Source organism: Saccopteryx bilineata, chromosome 1 (assembly GCF_036850765.1).
Source record: "Saccopteryx bilineata isolate mSacBil1 chromosome 1, mSacBil1_pri_phased_curated, whole genome shotgun sequence".
NCBI lineage: Eukaryota > Metazoa > Chordata > Mammalia > Chiroptera > Emballonuridae > Saccopteryx > Saccopteryx bilineata.
The window spans coordinates 223,832,110-223,852,395 of record NC_089490.1 but is presented as its reverse complement, the minus strand read 5'-3'; the positions used below and the strand labels follow the sequence as shown (position 1 = coordinate 223,852,395).

At 42.5% G+C, this 20,286-nt stretch overlaps 1 protein-coding gene across 1 annotated transcript; it reads right to left on the bottom strand.

Annotated features, from left to right (window-relative positions):
• Positions 1-2,178: 2,178 nt before the first annotated feature.
• Positions 2,179-16,279, bottom strand: SPMIP3 (sperm microtubule inner protein 3). Its single transcript, XM_066252722.1, has 3 exons — positions 16,224-16,279; positions 8,849-8,944; positions 2,179-2,272 (listed from the first exon to the last, which is right to left on the bottom strand). The coding sequence occupies exons 1-3, from the start codon at positions 16,277-16,279 to the stop codon at positions 2,179-2,181; spliced, it is 246 nt and encodes an 81-aa protein (XP_066108819.1).
• Positions 16,280-20,286: the final 4,007 nt, after the last annotated feature.

Below are 20,286 nucleotides of genomic sequence, written 5' to 3'. Positions count from 1 at the left end.
ATAGAACCGTGGGTAACGGAGTCTACTATATGTGAGATTCTGCTAGATACTGGGTATGTGCTTGTGAGAAGTACTCAGCTAACTGAAATGTATTGTAATAGGGATGGCATGTTAAACAGCTTGAGCAAGGGGCTGGTGAACCTGTTGTGGGACAAGAAACTGGAGGCAGATTGAGCCAAACAACCAAAACAGGTTTTTGTATGAGAAGAAGAGGGCTGTAGGCCAAAATTATATGCGCGTAAGGAGGCATAATGTAAGTACAGAGAAATTGCTGAATCAAAAAACATACACTCTAGGCTGTCCAGGCAGTGGCGCAGTGGATAGAGTATTGGACTGGGACATAGAGGACCCAGGTTTGAACTGCAAGGTCACTGGCTTGAGTGTAGGCTCATCGGCTTGAGTGCAGGGTTGCTGGCTTGAGCCCAAGGTCACTGGCTTGAGCAAGGGGTCACTCACTCTGCTGCAGCCCCCTGATCAAGGCACATACAAGAAAGCAATCAATGAACGACTAAGGAGCCACAACAAAGAATTGATGCTTCTCATCTCTCTCCTTCCTGTCTTTCTGTCCCTATCTGTCCCTCTCTGGCTCTCTCTCTGTCTCGGTCACATACCCAAAACATACACTCTAGATAGCAGAACAAGATCTGTCAATGGAGAGAGGGCCTATTTATACTATATATTATATGTATTTTGTATGTGTTAATTGATTAATATAGTTGGATGGCAGTGCCAGTCCTACAAATGATTGAATTTAATGCCATTCTGGTTCAAATTGTCATGGGGTTCTCTGTAACTGAACAAATTAAATTGAAGTATAGGTGGAAAAAGGAATGTGCAAGAACTCCTAAGACATTTTTGAAAAAAGAATGTTGAGAGCAGAGATTTTTTCTGACCAGAGTGAACTACTATAATCAAAGTATGATATTGTCATGGGAAAGAACAAACACAAAGGAAATGGATTAGAAACATTCCAAAGATAGATGCAACATATATGGGAACTTAATATGGACTAAAAATGGCATTTTATTGCATTGAAAACATAAATGATAGCCAACCATCTCTATAAAATATGAATTTTAGGTAATATAAAAATTAAATTATAAAAGTTTTCATGAACATTACTTATCTATGTAATCTTAGGCGTAACTTGAAAGGCGGGAACTCAGAAACCCTAAAACAAGACAAATGAACAGATATGACCAGATTAAAAGTTTTTAAAATATATGAACAAAGTTTTTTTAAAAAAAACCTGGCCTGGCTTGTGGATAAAATGTTGACCTGGAACGCTGACGTCGCTATTTTGAAACCTGGGCTTGCACATATGGGAGTTGATACTTCCTGCTCCTTCCCTTGTCTTTCTCTTTCTCTCCCCCACCTCTCTAAAATGAATAAATAAAAATTTAAAAGACTTGGGTGAAAGGAACTTGGGAAAAAAAATATTTCAACACATATTCCTAATACACAAAGAGCTTCCACAAAAGAATATGATAACTAACAGAAAGATGGGAAAGTAATATATACCATAAGTCAATCCCCAGAAAAATTCATGTGAAAGGCCTCAAATATGAAAAGGCATTCACCTCCCACAATAGACAGAAAAATTTAAGTTAACACAATGCTACCACATTTCATCTCTCAGATTGGTAAATAAGAGGAAAATCAGAAAATACAAAAAATAAAACCAGTGCTACCAAGGATAGGGAGAAATAGGCACTTTCGTATACTATTAGCAGGAGTGAATTACTATAATTTGGGGGGAAGCAGGTTGGCAATTTCTGTTACAATTTGTATTTGCAAATCTCACCCACCAACCATTCCTCTAGCACATGCATACACACAAAGCAGCTCTTTCACAAATAATTATATAATTGGAAGCACATGAGTGTCCATTAACAGCATACCATGGTCTATGAAACCTTTAAAAACATTGGGTTAGATCTAGACATTGATTATGAAGATGACCAGGACATGTTGAGACATAAACATAAGTTGTCTATAGTGTGTTAGGTACCATTTGGAGGGCATAGAGGAAGGAGGAAGAAAATTTAGAACTATGTATTTGTTGGTCTAAACCTAGGACAAAATCTATGAGGGTATATATCAAATGGTTAACATTGATCACTAGGAGGGGACATTGTTTTAGTCAAACGCCACCATACTTATTTAGTTTAAAAGCCTTTATGTCAGTGCCACTCTTGACAACAGTAGAACTCTGGTGGTGAAGCAAGTGGTCCAGGATTCGATGAAACTGTGGCTAATTTCTAGTTCTAATCTGGAATTGAAAACAAATTAATGATTTCTTTTATGACTACTTTTGCTTAAATTTTAACTCCCTGCCATTTCATCCACAATTGTGTATGATAACAAAAAACCTAGGAGGTTTAAGGCAAAGGAATATGTTGAACAGATGTGTAAAAAAAGGACTTAGTCAAAGGGTTGCTTATGTGGCTCAATCTCTGATTCTTATTATTGAATTATGCAAAAATGTAAAATGACAAATTTGCATTTTGACATCCTAATTCTAGAACACCCCCAAACCCTTTAAACCTTTCATTATAAATGGGCCACTGTATATCCTCTCTGTATCAGACTGCACTTGTTACCATCCCTAGATTCATACCCATTGGAGTTCCCTCAGATCTTACAACCTCTTGTCTAGAATCACTAACAGTTCTGCGTATCTGCAGATAAGGGTTTATGGGGGAGGGACTTGGATGGGATACAGCAATCATTGCATCTATGCTCAATGCACCAAAGACCAAAGTGTTTCAATGGTAGCATTGTGACAGCACTTACTACGTACAGTGCTATGCATTGTATTACATGGCTTGCTTATATTAACTAATATTCACAGTAACCCTCAGGGGCCCACTGATATTACCACCATCTCAAAGAGGTTAATTTGCCCAAATTAAATGGAAGAGGAGGAGCCCACATCTGTCCCAGGATCATCAGGCTCCTAAGTCCCTAATCTGTGCACAGTTCTAGTCCGCCTCCTATATCACTTCAATGGCATTTAAAGAAATACACATTTCTTGATATTAAGGATGGATATCATTTGGGGAGTAGACAAGAACTGCCATCCCTGGAAGCAGTCCTTAAACTCCTAGTGCGCAGAAACCATCCCCTCTAAACTTCACGTCCTTGTCCTCATCCACTGCCCCTAAGTGTAGTGTCCCCATCTGTGGTGTCCTCGTTTCTTCCCCACCATGCACATTGCATCCATCAAGGCCCAGCTCAGTCCCCACAAATACCTGCTGCTTCCCTGGCTGGTGTAGGCCCCAGCGATCTTAGCTTCCAACGTCAGCTCTCTGCTTGGTACTTAATCATTCTGTGTTGCCTCATCTTCCCAATTAGATCGTGAGCTCCCTGTGGCTGAGATCACAGCCTGGACTCCCTTTCCCCTCCTCCCGTGGCCCCTGGCTTGATGCTAGGGACATGTAGATGGTAAATATTTAACTGCTTTGCTAAACATTCACCTGGTTCTATAAGTTTAGAAAGAATTAGCACTTGTCTTCTATAATAAGCAAGGGAGAAAACCTTTTGTCTCTGTCTTTATAATAGGATTCCCCTATAGCAGAGAGATTGTAAGAAAGGTCTTGTTTGCTATCACTTTGGAAACCAGAGTTCCACCTAGATTCTTGCATGTAAAGGAAACAAATTTCATACTGGGTCAGTGTCAAAAGGACAAGCCACTGAGCCAGTTCTGTGGGCACAGGAGCTCCGTTGACTCCTGACCACCTCTCCCTTACAACCCTCCTGGGCCCCTGGCAGCTTCAGTTCTCCCAAGCCTCACCTGTTCTTCAGCCATGGCCTATGCCCCACCCCACGTCAGCTTCCTAGAATGTGACCTTCCCAAGGCCTCCCTCCTATAGGACCCCAACTGCTACCACCTGCACTTCCTCCTAGCTCCTCCTTCCCTAAATGACCTATCGCAGCCCCCAGCTACTTCCCTTCCCCCAGCTCCCTCCCTTCTCAGACCTTCCCAGGACCCAGCTTTGCCCTGCTTGCTCACTGGCTGGCTTGTAAAACCTCTCCTCCCAACTCCACCTGTCAATCTCTGGAGCCATTGCAGCTTTGTCTACTGCCACCCCCACCCTGGTTCACGTCTGCCTGGTCCTACCTGGTTTCCACTCTTCCTGATTGCAGTTGTCTGCTGTCCCTTTGGGACCTGAGTCCAAGCCCTGCGCTCTGGCTGGGATCTTCCCTCAGGGGAGGAAAGAAGGAAGAGAAGTTTCTTCCCCACTCCTCTTCCTTCTCCGAAGTTTTCTTATTTTTTTAAAAAAGTGAATTGTTGGTCAAATACATTTGTAAATATGATATATATGTTTGCTCGCTTATAGTTTGCATTGGGTGTGGGGGACAGGCTGTAAGCAGGCAGGGTGGTTATAGCCTAAGGCAAAAAGGTTGGGAACCTTTTTGGCTGAGAGCTATGAACGCCACATATTTTAAAATGTAATTCCATGAGAGCCATACAATGACCAGTGTACATTATGCATTATCCAATAAGAATTTGGTGTTGTCCCAGAGGACAGCTGTGATTGGCTCCAGCCACCCGCAACCATGAACATGAGCGGTAGGGAATGAATGGATTGTAATACATGAGAATGTTTTATATTTTTAACATTATTTTTTTAATTAAAGATTTGTCTGCAAACCAGATGCAGTCATCAAAAGAGTCACATCTGGCTCGCGAGCCATAGGTTCCCGACCCCTGGCCTAAGGCTTAGTTTTTAAGACTAAGCCTTTCCCACCCTTTTAATACTAAGATCTTCAAAACAACTTTCCCCACATCCTTGACTGTTGCATGATGTGGAGTGGTGCACTCTCATGAGGAATCCCGTTATGTCTCAGGTAAGTGACTTTGTATCAGAGACTTCTTTGTTTGTATATTGGATTAAAGGTTTTGATTTCTACACTATAAAATGGGGCAGAGGAGCCCATGCTGGGAGAGAGCAGAGAAAGGCCACGTGGAGGAGAGGAGAAGCAGGCAAGATGGTGGAGTGGTGAAGGAGAAGCCAGTTTGTGCAGAGAGGAGGAGATGGGGAACAGGTGAATAAGGCTGGTGAGGTACAAACCTTTAATCCTAGGAAAACTCCGATAAATCAGTGGCTTTGGGAGCCCTGAAAGGAAAGGTAAGTGTTTTCCCACTGTGTGTATTTCTTGCCTGCTGGGTGCAAGCTAGGATTAAAGCTAATTCATCTGTCCGAATCAAATGCAAACCTGCATGGGCCAGGTGGCTGTGATGGTGGCCGTGGCTACTGGCCTTAAAGAATAGAAAATGATTCACTCTAAAGAAAAGTCTTAAGGAAATGGTGGCACAAGCAACAGTCAGTAGTGAAGGGGCAGTATAGCTTCAAGGTCAAGCACAGAGTTGGGTCTGTGTCTGAAATGTCCCGGGTCTGCACCCTACTCCTCCTGCCCCCTGCAGTGTAGTGTGGGGCTAGTTAATTAACAGTCTCTGCAACCCGGTGTCCCCGGCTGGAAAACAGGGAAGATGAAACACTTTGCTCCAAGAGCTGTGATGAGGACCTAATACTTGGCGGCCTCAGTGTGACAGAACCAGAAAGGGTGGGCTGTATTCACTTAGAAAGTCTGTCACTGAACTAATTCATCCCATTCACTCAAACCCAAAGCATCGATGATGACAGGAATACAGGGTCCGTCACATTCTTGCACATTCTGCCACATAGAGAAATACAACATAGGGAATTTAGAATTTTTGAAAGATGCCTCCATTTGTCAAATAATGGTCATGAAGGCATTTTAAAAAGAATGAGGAAGTTTCCTCAGCAATATGTGACAACGGGCTCCGTGAGGAATGATCAGACTTGAACTTGCTTCCTATCAAGGATGTTATTGCATTTTTTTTTTACAGAGACAGAGAGAGAGATAAGGACAGACAGACAGAAACGGAGAGAGATGAGAAGCATCAATCAGTTTTTTGTTGTGACACCTTAGTTCATCGATTGCTTTCTCATATATGCCTTGACCATGGGCCTTCAGCAGACTGAGTAACCCCTTTCTGCAGCCAGCGACCTTGGGTCCAACCTGGTGAGCTTTGCTCAAACCAGATGAGCCCACACTCAAGCTGGCAACCTCGGGGTCTCGAACCTGGGTCCTCTGCATCCCAGTCCAATGCTCTATCCACTGTGCCACTGCCTGGTCAGGCTGTTATTGCATTTTCATGCTTGAAGTCTACACAGGGAGCTAGGGAAGGAGAAAGCAGCCCAGCCCTTGGGAAAGCCCTCTGAATTCTTCCTGCACCTGGACATGTGCACACCCCTGTCCCCACGTGACTGGGCCCAGACACGCTGAGCCAGCAAGTTCATGACAGTTGCTACCCTGGGGTGCAGGCAAGGTTGATCTCAAAGGGGGAGAGCAATTGACTTGACTTACCAATCTTGTAAAATGGCAGAGAGTAGTCCCTTAGGTAAGTAGTTTCTTTATACCATGACTCGGCAGGCTTTGAATATCTTTGAAAACCAATATATCGAACAAGAGATCGTTGGTCTAATTGAGGCTGACATTGTCTTTTTCTCTCGGGTGGCATTGCCAAGTCTATGAGAGGTCTAAATGAAAATAGAAATGGCTTGCTGAATACCCAGTCGAGGCAATGTCCTAATAAACAGATGCATTTAAAATTATAAAATAGATGAGGTGAGCTGCTAGAGATGTAAAAATATTGAGTGTTGGGTGAGATTTAGAGACATCTAACTCCTATTATTTAGTAGAAAGATGTAGTCTTTCTTGATTGTATCACAGTGATTAATCATACTTAAACAAGGTGACTGAAACTGCTTAGTCCTAATGCATTGTTTACACACTCAGGTAAAAGCTTGATTGTGATGTGCCTTCTTTAAAGAGAGAGTGTGTTATCAGAAATAGAATAGTGTGACTGATGGTCAGAGACAGCAAGAGTATATGTAGTCTGATCATCTGTGTGCCAAAGTTCAGGACCAGGGAGAGGTGCTGGGTAGAGAAGGACTGCTCCGTTGTGGATAGGTGCTCTGTTGTGGGAAGCACCAGGAATTCGCACCCATATCTTCAACTTGCTCTTATTTCATGCTTAATAGGTACTTGGTCCTTTAAAGTAGTATTTTAAATGGTGGGCAGGTACACTCGTGTCATTACAAAACCATGTCGCCCACTGTCAATCAAAACATCAGTTGTCTGGTGGACATGTCAGTAGCATCTTGTAAGTTTGGGTTCTGTGTGACCATCACTATCAGTCTAGTACCTTTTGTGCCACTGACTGACCCTGGTGATTGGTCCTAGATCTATCTACTCCTGCTGGGCTGCCTTTGCTTTGGGTATTTGTATAGAACCAGAATATTGTCCATTTTCAAGTTATACATCAGTGTCATTTGAAAAGACAAGGCTTTCACTCAAAGGAGGGACTCTAATGCTGAAAATATTAAGTTGGTAGAGGACTATATCTGGAGAGGGTAAGCCATTAGCAACCTCTCAAGTTATACTATGACTACAAAACTGAAGTTAAGATTGGTTCAAAGGACTCATTATATCCTGTTTTTTGAATTAAAAAAAAACTTTATTTTTGGCTCCCCCCCTTGTTCTTAACTAGAAGCTTAATAAAATCACTGATTGATATTTGCACCAAGTTTTCCCCTTAAGGCTAATCTTGGGCAGGCACAAGTCTCGTCAGAGCCAAGTAGGTCAGGGTTCCCTTGACCTGAGCCGCCCTGTGGTCCGAGGGCTGACAGTTAGGTGCAGGGTGCTGGAGTTGAGGGACTTGCCAGAGTCCACAGAACAAAGTGGAGAGTGCTTTGGGGGGCTGGCCATGTTCAGCTCTGGCTGTGGAGGTCTGTCCTTTCTTATCTATCTTCTGGCAGAGGACACAACCCTAACAAGAGTTTAACGTTAAGTGTGTATTTGAGTTGGAACAAAGGGCTTTTAACTGGGAGTCAGAAAATGTGGATAGATTCCAGTCTTAGCTTTTATACCAACCCAACTGGACCTCAGGTGAGACATCTCACTTCTCTGGGCGGCATCTTACTCATCTAATTGGATCAGAACGACCTCTACAACTACTTCCAGTTAGATCATCTATTCAGTTTAGACTCTGTACTACTTTATAGATGCTATGGCTCTCTTGTCTTTGCATGAAAGGTAATCAGGGTTGACTATATCAAAGGTGATTAAGAGAAAAAGAGAAATTTGTAAAACATACCAGATGAATTCAAAATAATAGCAATCATATTTTGAGTGCCTACGATGCTCTGGAATTTTATATCAATTATTTAATTTAATAGATAATAAAACAGACTCAGAGAAGGAATGAAAATTGCCCAAGAGTAGACATTTCATAATTTACTCAAGTTGCTGCTTTTAACTACTGTGGTTTCCAGTCTCTAAAAACTAGAATACTGAATCAAAGTATCTTTTTTTTATTGTTGTTGTTAAAATTATATCCTTAAAGACAAACATTTAGGATAAATTTGTATTTTTACTTAGAAAGAAATGGAGACTTAAGAAGGTTAAATTATTTGACTAAGTTGAAACTCCAAACTCATGGTGTTTAAATTTTCTAGATAATATAATAAAATTTTATATTTATTGCTGATTATAAAGGTAATATATATTTACTAGAGAAAATCTGGAAAATAAGCAAAAAATAAAATATAAATGCCAAGAATGTCACCACTCATAAACAATTGTTGTTGATAGTTGGGTGTATTTCCTTCCAAAAATTTTTTTCCATTAAAAAACAATAATTATTATTGTTCTCAGTTTTATTATTACAAAATGCGATTCCCCACTTAAGAAAAATGTATCATTCTAACTTCAGTGTCATTTTTGAAAATGAAGACTTAGGGAGGCGTCTCACCTGGGAGATCTCTTTACCCCGTGATCAAAATAGACCCTGGCCAGCTGCCCAGGGAGATAGCCTTGGAGGTCCCTTCCAGGACGAACAGTGGACGCGCTGGCAGAGAAAGGAAGAGGCGAGAAAAAAAATCAATCAAAGTTAGTTCTTTACGGAAGAATGCCAGCTCCGGTGTAAGAATTATAAAAAAGGATACTTGGTCTTTGTTCCCATTTCCTGGCACAGAACTCCTTGGACTTTTTTTTTTTTAACTTTTAATTATTTTTTTATTTCAAAACTTACTTTTATTTTATCTATTTCAATTACAGTTGACATGAAATATTATGAGTTTCAGGTATACCAGCATAGTGATTAGACATTTGTATAATTTATGAAGTTATCCTCCCCGGTTAAGTTCAGTATGCAGCCGGTACCATATACCTAGTTATCACAATATTATTGACTCTATTCTCTGTGCTGTAGGCCCTTGGAATTCTTTTTTGACAGAAGTATTTTTTTATCCATTTTTCAGAATTCAGTTTTCAGGAATCATAAGGAAATATTTGATGTGTCAGGTAATAGGTTCAAAATATCAGGGAGAAAAAGAGTAAGTCTATATTTAAAACCAGTGGGGCAAATGTTGCTAATTGTTGAAAAGTGGGAATTGGAACATGGGCTTTTATTATTATTTTTAAAATATTTTATTGATTGATTTTTAGAGAGAGAGAGAGGAGAGAGAGAGAGAGAGAGAGAGAGAGAGAGAGAAGGAGGGAGGAGCAGGAAACATCAACTCCCATATGTGCCTTGACCAGGCAAGCCCAAGGTTTCGAACTGGCTACCTCAATGTTCCAGGTTGACGCTTTATCCACTGTGCCACCACAGGTCAGGCCCCATGGGCTTTTTTTTATAGTATTTTTTCTACTTTTGATATATTTACAAACTTCCACAATAAATTTAAAGAAAACTGATAAATACAGAGGGGCTAAAAATGAAAAAGCACTGTGATGGTCTTGTGAACCTGGGTTGCTGGGTTGGGAGGAAGGTTTGAAACACAAACAAGAGTGAATGAGGTGGAGGATGGCAGGGAGTGCTTCCAGGGCGCAGGAAGAAGAGACAGGTGTTTACAGCTGAAATGCAGCAGTGTCTGGGGAGACGAGGTTGGGGAGTAGTGGTACCTGATCTTATATTTAGAAATACATCTCACTTTAGAATGAATTAATTATTTTTTTATTACATTAGAGTTGAGCATCCTATGGATATTTTAAAATTATGTGTAGTTGGATTCTGTTATTGATAGATTACCTTTCTAAGAGTAGTAGGGACAATATAAAACATTTGTTGTAAAATTAAAAATGAGGTGTTGTGTCTGAAAGGTTGATAACCACTGAATTAGGTAATCTTTGTAGGATTTAAAAAGAAGATGAATGACAATACAATTTTTATTTTTAGATAGATATTTGCTGGTGACAGTGGAAAACAAATTTGAGGACAATCTGACTAGAAGTAGAAAGACTGATCTAGAACTGAGTATAGTGACTTATGTGGGACACGGTGAAGCTCTGAGCTATGATGTGTTGGAACGGTGGATGGAGAGCAGGGGACTGAGTGGGGATACACTGGAGAAAGGACTGAGGTCAAAGACAGGGGGCTGTCCAACAAGTCTTACACTTCAGGCATTGGGAATGATGTTGTCATTCCCCAGGCGAGGGAACACAGGAAGGTGGCTGTTGTTGGAAGGATGCCTTTATATAGAGTTTGTGATATGGGCGATTTTTCGGGACCTTTCACAGATTCTGAGCATTCAGTAAGTGCCATAAGAATTCAAAGGGAAGAGTCAGTAGAAAAGTAGTAACTAGTTTTGCATAAAGTAGCTCACCAATATGTGTTGAGTGATGAATGGAAACTTAAACTATGCCTTCAGTCCAAACATCATTTACTAAATGTATATAATCTACTCTGCGTACCCTCCTAGCTTCTAGCTGACTCAAGAAGCAGCTCTTCTTCTCTGAATGCTCTTTGTTTGCTGAAATAGTGACCTGAGTAAAGGTAATGGGCTGAGAAGAGGAAGGATTGTGTAGGGTTTGAGCAGGGAATAGGATGGGGAAGTGATTCCATGTGAGGACAATTCCAGAAGTCAAGACTTAGACAGAGATGGGATCAGAGTGGAGCATGTGGGGACCAGTGGGGTCCTTAGTGTCTAACTACTGATAGTATGAAAGGCAAGTGCTGTGAGTCGGGTGGGTCTGTTTGTCTATTCAAACAGGACTCAGAGAGCTCTGCTTTTCAGACAAACCGCAGGCTGTCTGGGCCTGCTCAATGGCGGGGATCATATGACTGAGCTCTGGATAGTAAATACCAGTGGGGGATTAAGTCATCAGGAGAGAGAGAAACTGGCACAATACTAGGTAACAAATGTCATTTCTGAGTGCATGGCAGTGGGAGACTGGGCTCTCATAGGCGCTCATCCAGTTTCCGGAGCATTACCTAAGCCTTGGATATGATTACCCCAGGGCCACACCACAGTTTGTTAGACTCCAGTGGGGTTCCACAGCCACACTGGCTGCTCATGCTGCTGTGCTGTTTGCAGTAGGCTGTGCTTTGACCATGGACTCTTCATGGGCATGTACAACAACAAACACCTGCTGAGAACAGGTAGCAACCCGAGCACTGCTCCTTAGAAACAGTCTGTGCAAGTTGTTGTGAGGATGGAGGAGCCCGTCACCGGCACCAGGTGACACGCTCTGCCATCAGTCCCTTGCGAATGTCTCTTGGCAGGTTTTGGCTCAGGAACAGAGAGTGGGGACGTGTGTAAGCAGTTGGGTGTTGAAGGGGGGGGGGCTGGGTGGAGAAGCAGGCTTGAGGGATGATGAATGGGATACCTCACCTCCAACTCCTTGGGTAGACTTTCTAACTACTCCTATGTGGCTTCCAATGAAGAGGTGAAAACATCAGTTTTGGGAAGAGAATTTTTACCTCCTAAGGGGAAATGCCTAGCCTGGCATGTCAGTCAGCACCTGGCCTCTCCCAAGATGGGGTGGGTATGGGAAAATTGATAGATGATGAGAAGAGCACATGCCAGCAATGCAGTCCTAGCCAAGGAACCCTCCCGGACTCTGCTCACACCCATTCGATTGGCTCGGCTTTCAAGATTCTGGAACCAGCTCCCTCTCTTTATCCTCAGACAGGAACAGGAGCCCACCTGTGTCTGTCTTACCATACATTATTTACATGGCCTGGACAGCTCGGCTCTTTGAAGTGATGTGTTCAGTTCAGACAAGAGCAAGCCTGTGCCTGGGGAGAGTGAATGTAACCGGAGCAGGATCTGGGCTCAGGCGCAGACAAAATTCAATATGCACAGGCGGGTCAGGATGTTGATCCCTCAGGAACCTGGCCCCATGGCCGGAGGTAGCTGTGTTATTGTGACTATGCAATTCTCTGTCATGTCTGTGCCTCCTGCTCTATAGGGATGATCTCATCTAATTCTCATGGCCATTTTGCCAGGTAAATATTAACACCTGGATATAGAAGAGGTGTCTAAGGCTAAGAGAGGTTAAGTGGACTTTCTAAATATTACCTGGCTAGTAAAAGCCAGAGCCATGAATCAAACCCAGTTGTCCAAACTCCATGTTGCATCCAAAACCATCTATATATACATATAATTACTTTTTTTCCAGAAGAGTTCAGTGCTGTTTTTGTACAAACTCTGCAATGCCCTGACTTACGGGCAGAGAAGAAGTAGACATAATGTACCAACGGAGTAGGAAAAGAAATAAAGACACAGCAGCTGGAAGCTGCTTTTAAGTAAATAAAGTAAATACTTATGCATTTGTTCAATAAAATGTATTCAATAAATGCACTCAATAAATGTGTTTGGGCCCTGGCCGGTTGGCTCAGCGATAGAGCGTCGGCCTGGCGTGCGGGGGACCCGGGTTCGACTCCCGGCCAGGGCACATAGGAGAAGCGCCCATTTGCTTCTCCACCCCCCCCTCCTTCCTCTCTGTCTCTCTCTTCCCCTCCCGCAGCCAAGGCTCCATTGGAGCAAAGATGGCCCGGGTGCAGGTGATGGCTCCTTGGCCTCTGCCCCAGGCACTAGAGTGGCTCTGGTCATGGCAGAGTGACACCCCGGAGGGGCAGAGCATCGCCCCCTGGTGGGCAGAGCGTCGCTCCTGGTGGGCGTGCCGGGTGGATCCCGGTCGGGCGCATGCGGGAGTCTGTCTGACTGTCTCTCCCCGTTTCCAGCTTCAGAAAAATACAACAAAACAAAACAAAACAAAACACCCCTTGCAGTGTGCTAGGGGTACAGTGATGACAAATACTCTTTTTCCACTCAAGAATTTATCATCTGGTAAGGAAAGCCATATTCAGGCAACTAACAGTCAGGAAACGGAGGATTAGGGGGAATAACTCAGTAAGGACAGGAGCTGGTAAGTACAAAAGATGAAAAACCCCATGCTGGGACTCTCGGTTTCCTAGAGTCAACTGTCTGCATGGCATCCCCTCCCCCTCGAGGACAAGGAGGGATTCAGTTTCCTCATCAGTAAATGATTACATGAGAATCAATGAGACATCTGTGCATGTCCTTGCTGACTAAGACATCCTGTCTATGCCTGATGCTGAGCTGACCCAAGAGCTGCCTCTTGATCTTTTAGAGACAGCTTCAAAATCAATGTTTTACAAATCTGTTGGAGTCTGACACAAATTCTTTGTTTTGTCATCTCCCACAGCATTTTAAGTGACTCTGGAGCATTTGGGGCTCCCCAAACCCTACCCAGCCCTACCCCTGAGTGACAGGCCTGTAGCTTGGGGTTAGGACAACTTAACATTTGTATCTAGTATAATTCTTATCATGAAAATTCTGTGTGGTCACTATTGTGAACCATTTAATATTTCTTTTTATTTGATGCTCCTAGTGGTTTGTAATTCAGTTTTCTCTGGTAAACTAGTTAGGCAGTTAAGAATGGATTGGATAAAGGCTTATGTGGGAAGGTGGCTCTTCTCCAAATATTGTTAGTCCCCGGGAAGCCAAACCACAAAGAAATGACAGAATGATTTTTCTCATTTAATCTTTCATTTTCACTTTTTTTCCATACAAATGTGCATAGGGCCTGGCATGTATGACAATCAGCTAGGCAGAGGTGGGGAGGGTAGGTTGTAGAGAGGCAAACAAGCCCACCCTGGGGGAGAGAGCCAGGAGGTGCAGTAAAGTTCAGGTATCAAGAGCCCAGATGTTGGAGCCAGGCCAGTGGGTTCAAATCCTACCTCTGCCAATTACGATCAGCTGTGGGATCTTGAGATGTCACTTAACCACTCTGTGCCTCAGGTGTACCTCCTACTCTGCACCTCGCAATTGTTGTGAAGATAAAATATGTTAATATGAACTTAGGACAGTGCTTGGCACAGAATAAGAGCTACATGAGTATTCACTATTATTCCAGTGGGTGAGACAAACAAGAAATAAAATAATTGTGATAAGGACCATGGGGACCTGTTTCCAAAAAGGGTGTAGATGGAAAATAACACAGTTGGAGAGGTGGATGGAAGAAGACCTTCTTTATTGAGGAATAGCTCTCTGAGCAGTTGACAACAAGCTAAGCCCTGCTGGGTGACAGAGGGCCAGGTAAGACAGGACAGGCCAGGGTGGGGGAGAAAGAGATCCAGGAGAAGGAACATGTCCAAAAGCCTTGAGGTATAAAAGAGCATGGCCTATGGAAGGAACAGAAGAAAGACAATGGGGCTTTGTAGATGGGCAGGCCCGTTTATTCATTATAGAGAGGGGAGAGGGGGTGGGGAGGAGCAGAAAGCATCAACTCCCATATGTGCCTTGACCAGGTAAGCCCAGGGTTTTGAACCAGCAACCTCATCGTTTCCAGGTTGACGCTTTATCCACCGTGCCACCACAGGTCAGGCAAGCAGGCCAGTTTATGTAAAGCTTTTTAGGCCCTGGCAACGAGTTTGGATTTGATGCAAAATGCAATGATTGCAGGGCTTCATGTAAGGGGGGTGGCTTTGACCCAGTTTATATTCCATGAAGCTCAATCTAGAGAATGGATTGCAGGAGGACAAGAGTGGTGGTTGGTGTAGATCAACAGGGGAGAGGGCTTGGTGGTCTGGACCAAGTGTTGTCAATGGAGATGGTGAAAATCACTCCCATGGAAGATCTATCCTGGAGGCAGGATTGAGGAACTTGCTGATGGATTGGACCCATTATTGTTTTCAAGGCAGGGAAGGCAGAAAGTAGACAAAGGCCTGGTCTACCAGGAGTCCTGAAGGTGGGGCGGGCACCAGGTCTGGCTCAGATGGTGTGCCTCCTCGTGGGGCTCTGATGGATGAACACAGAGGACTGACTCCAGCCCAGCCTTGGGACTTTGGTGTCTTTCGCACAAAGTCCCACCCAGACCCTCAGGCTCCCTATGGGCTGGCTCAGGCCAGGACCAGTGACTGACTTGGTTCCACTGGGCCCCAGGCAGCTTCCACAAAGGGAAGTTTGTTTCCATTTTCCCCAGAAGATGAGACTATAGTTAAATACGTCCAATCTTGGGCAGAAGGGATTTCAAACATACATAGAAAAACCAAACACTTGTGGGGAGACAAAATCAGAAGATACTGGAACCCACCCTGTGCCCTCCTTTTATAGATTTTGGAGAGGAAAAGATAGGTTCCATATTATCTCTGAAAGGGAGTTCTTAAAATATCTGGGAGCCAAGAATCCTTCCCTTACCCCCCTTCCTTCTCCAGTCATTTCTGGAAGCATCAGAACTTATCTTTGTTGATTGAATACTGTTAAAATTAACCAATTACTAGAATAAACATGAGCACGACTCATGTTTATTCTAGCACAAAGGGAATGGTGCTTCAGGAAACTGACCCCAAGTCACTCACTGTGTAAGGGTTCCTGCCCCTTTCAGAGCTTTTAAATCTCTGCAGATCCCAGAGCGGGAGGTGAGGGGAGGGTGGGGTTAGGGTTTACAGACTGTTACACAATCTCTCTCAGCAAGATGAATTTGGTCCAATAAAATCTGTCTAGGACTTGCTATTCCTGGGTCACAAATGAAATTGGAGAAAGAATAAACTTGTCCCTAGCTTCTGTCTGTGAAGTCACCTCCCATGTGGCAGAACCATAGGAGTGGTTTGTTTGATTCCAAGCAGAGTAAAGGGGTCCCTTCTTGCTGAAGACAGTCCCCAGCAAAAACCAGTGCCCTTCAGTCTTCCAGGAATTTGGAGTTGCCTCTTTGCTTGGATTCTGCTATGAGTGTGGGATATATAGTTTTTTCTTTTTTTACAACTAAACCCAAAGAAACGGTCACTAGAACCTTCTGGCAGAAGCTGGCTATCCTTCACAGAGCAGTGTGGTGAGCAATGCCTACTCCCCAGGTGCCTGTGTGCCCCTGGGGAAACGTACCAGGGTGGGATCACCGGGTGGCGGTCAAGAAATTCTTGTAACTGGATGGTAGTCATGATGAATGAGATTCTGGGGAAAAAAACATTAAGGTTCACATGGCAAGTTTATACACATTTCCAGGTATGAGCTATCAAGTCTTACAAAGTCCTTCTTATCTTATTTTATTATTTATTGATTTGAGAGAGACAGAGAGAAAGAGAAACATTGAGCTGTTCCTGTGTGTGCCCTGACTGGGGATTGAACTGGCAACCTCTGAGCTTCAGGACGATGTTCTAACCAACCGAGCTGTCCAGCCAGGGAATACAAAGTCCTTCTTGAAAGTAGAGGATTATCAGGGGGGCTCAATGAGGGAAACGGAGGGATTGAGCAAAAAGAAAAAAAGAAAGAGAAAAACCCCTCATGGACACAGACAACAGTGTGATGACTACCAGAGGGAAGGAGCATGAGGGGGGGCTAAGGAGGGGGGTAGGTGGGGGGGGCAGTGGAGGATGGTGGGAGGAGGATAAATGGTGATGGATGGAGACTTAACTTGGGGTGCTGAACACAACAAACAGTATATTTGTAGATAGTGTGTAGAATTGTGCACCTGAAATCTATAATTTTGTTAACCATTGTCACCCTCCAGTAAATTAAATAAAAAGGAAAAAATGACATCCATCTTCAAAGTTTTATAAACTAATCAGCATAAGTTTTGTCATTAGAAAGAAAAAGAGAAAATCTGAGTCAATACAGTGGAGCTCTGTGATGGCTGGAGTTTTAGTTCACTAGCAGTGGCAGGCTGTAGAGAAGAATGCAAGATATTCAGGACACTTGTGCTCCTAACAAAGACAGTGCCAAGTGCGCCTTTGATGGTGGAGTGATTGCTCAGTGCGTAGAAATTCTGAATCAGCACCACAGGGAATGAATCCACCCAGCTGCCATGCTTCAGCCCTGCCACAAAAACATTTTCATGGGAGCAAATAACAACACACTTTGGATCTAAGCCAAGCTCCCAGAATGCTTAGAAGACTGTTTGGGAGTGGTCACAGACCTGTCACCGGGCATAGTTAAAGAATTCCTCTATGTTGTATATTGGGGATACCAAATCCCATTCTCTGTGGTTAGTTACCATCTCTTAGACATATAAGAAAATGTATGAGGATTCAGCCTGCCCTGAGATGTAATAAAAAAGGGTTAAAAGAAAGAAAATGTAGTGTGCAATAAGGTATGTCAGGATGTTTTATTTTAGTCAATTGGAAGAAATAGATTTGTAAGCAACTCCAAGAGTCAGCTTTTATGACCAATGTCACCCTAATATTTTTAATTTAAAAATAAAAAAATAGGTCCATATACCAAATCTGAGTGTGAGAACAATGAACACACGTTAAACTTGCTGTCATTCCCATACTCACAGCCAGCACTGCACAACATTTGTTCTCTGTGCCATGAATGATACAACTTTTATCTCCTTTAAAATATATATTCATGCCCTGGCCGATTGGCTCAGTGGTAGAGCGTCGGCCTGGCGTGCAGAAGTCCCGGGTTCGATTCCCGGCCAAGGCACACAGGAGAAGCGCCCATCTGCTTCTCCACCCCTCCCCCTCTCCTTCCTCTCTGTCTCTCTCTTCCCCTCCCGCAGCCAAGGTTCCATTGGAGCAAAGATGGCCTGGACGCTGAGGATGGCTCTGTGGCCTCTGCCTCAGGTGCTAGAATGGCTCTGGATGCAACAGAGCAACGCCCCAGATGGGCAGAGCATCGCCCCCTGGTGGGCATGCCAGGTGGATCGCGGTCGGGCGCATTCAGGAGTCTGTCTGACTGCCTCCCCATTTCCAGCTTCGGAAAAATGCAAAAAAATATATATATATGTATATGTATATGTGTATATATATATATATATATATTTATTTTTAGTTGCCTTAATAGAAGATTCTTCCTCATGTGCCCCAGACAAAATTCTTCCAGAGCAAACATAAATTTTATCTCTTCATTCTACCGTTCATTAAATGGGGAATTAGACCAGGAAACCTTAAACATTTTTCTTTTCAAACTAAAAACACAATATGATTAGAGTAAATTAAAAAATAACATTGAAACTATCTTTTAACAATTGTATAATTTTTATATTTTATATACATATATAGTATACTTAAATTCTTTAAACCATATCAGACATTCTATTTTAAATTCTTTGGTTTTTCGTTTAACAAAAATATCATGAAAAATTTTCTATATTGCTATGGAGTATTCTTAATTCTAATGTTTAATCTTTTTTTCTGTTGTTTGGTGAAGCCTGCCCATCATTTTATTTACTTACTTTTTAATTGTCCGTATTTGCAAATAGACTTGTCTATGAAGAAAATCTTAAAGAGTCTACAAATAAACTCCTAAATCTAATAACTTTTAAATCAGATCACACGATACAAGGGCAACATATAAAAATAATTATATTTCGCCTGACCAGGTGATGGTGCAGTGGATAGAGTGTCGGACTGGGATGCGGAGGACCCAGGTTTGAGACCCCAAGGTCGCTAGTTTGAGCGTGGGCTCATTTGGTTTGAGCAAAGTTCACCAGCTTGGACCCGAGGTCCCTGGCTTGAGCAAGGGGTTGGTTACTCAGTCTGCTGTAGCCCCATGGTCAAGGCACATATGAGAAAGCAATCAATGAACAACTAAGGTGTCGCAACAAAAAACTAATGATTGATGCTTCTCATCTCTCTCCGTTCTGTCTGTCCCTATCTATCTCTCTCTCTGACTCTCTCTGTCTCTGTAAAAAAAAAAATTACATTTCAATAGTTTAAATAAAAAATTGGAGACAAATTTAAAATACAACTGCTCACAATAGCCTAAAAGAAATAAAGAAAATATTATTTATAAATCTAACAAGACATGTACGGGTTCAGTATGCCAAAACCCCCAAAATGCTGATGACAGAAATCAGAAGAGTCTCGAGAGATATACCACACTGTGGATTGAAATATTCAAATAGTAAAAGTAACAGTTCTTCCCAAATTGGTTTATCTGGTAAAACTTTCTAGAAGAATTTTTCTTGTAGGTATAGACAAGCTTATTCTAAAGTTTATTAGAAGGGTACACTTGAAACTTATATAATCTTATTAATGAATGTCACTCCAATAAATTTAATTAAAAACAAAAAAAAATAAAGTTTATTTGGAAATGCAAGGACCGTGAAATAGCTAAAACAATCTTGAAAAAGAGCAACCACACGCAGGCAGAGAGGGCTGGGAAAGAACTAGCCCGCAGCCAACGCCCGTTGTCTATTAGACATTTTCCATCCGTGATTCCATTTCATCCTCACAAGAGTCCCAAGCATTATTCATTATGATCCTAAATTTGTGGAAGATGTTAAATTACATGACTAAGGTCACACAGACAGTAACCAAACAAAAAAAGCCACGTCTGTCTGACTCCAAAGCTCAGTGCAGTGCCACTGATAGACTGATTCAGTCAACAGATATTTATGGGTCAGCTACTTTGGTTGGCATTGAACCAGGCACTAGGGGAAAAGCATCTAGTAAACATAGGTAGTCCTGCTCTCCTGTTACTCACATGATGGAGGAGATGAACTCAGACATTAATCATAGAGTCACTCAAGTCAGTAAAAACTAAATCTAAGTGACTGCTAAAACAGAATCCTTTGATTGTCTCAGGTAGTCTAGAGGCTGTTCCCCTCCCCACCCTGTGTCCCCCTCCTTCAGAATTATAAAGAAAAAGAAACTCTAACAACAGATGCTAACTTTGTGTCTCAAAATCTGGACATTTTTCCTGAAATAAAGCATATGAGAAGCATTTCTCATAGAGATGGGCTTTGCAAGGTTTAGAAAAGATTTTTTAAAATTGGCATCTCTTTTTATGGTAGGAAAGAGCTAAAAACAATATCTGTTAAATCAAAGGTTGGGTCCTTTCAGTACAACATCAAGTAGAACCAGCAGTAATTACCTGGTGATTTCAATCAGCCTAGGAACTTCAATTATAACTAGCAAGTTATTTAATTACTCTGTCCAAAGAAGGGGCAGAAGCTGGGTACTGAGTCAGGGTCTCAAGTCTCTAATGGTATTTATCTAGT

Coding starts and splice junctions, on each gene's coding strand:
- SPMIP3 (XM_066252722.1), bottom strand. CDS start 16,279: ATGACTACCATCCAGTTACAAGAATTTCTTGACCGCCACCCGGTGATC. Junction 8,945..16,223: donor CACCCGGTGATCCCACCCTG/GTACGTTTCCCC, acceptor TTTCTCTGCCAG/CGCGTCCACTGTTCGTCCTG. Junction 2,273..8,848: donor GGGGTAAAGAGATCTCCCAG/GTGAGACGCCTC, acceptor TTTCAATTCCAG/ATTAGAACTAGAAATTAGCC.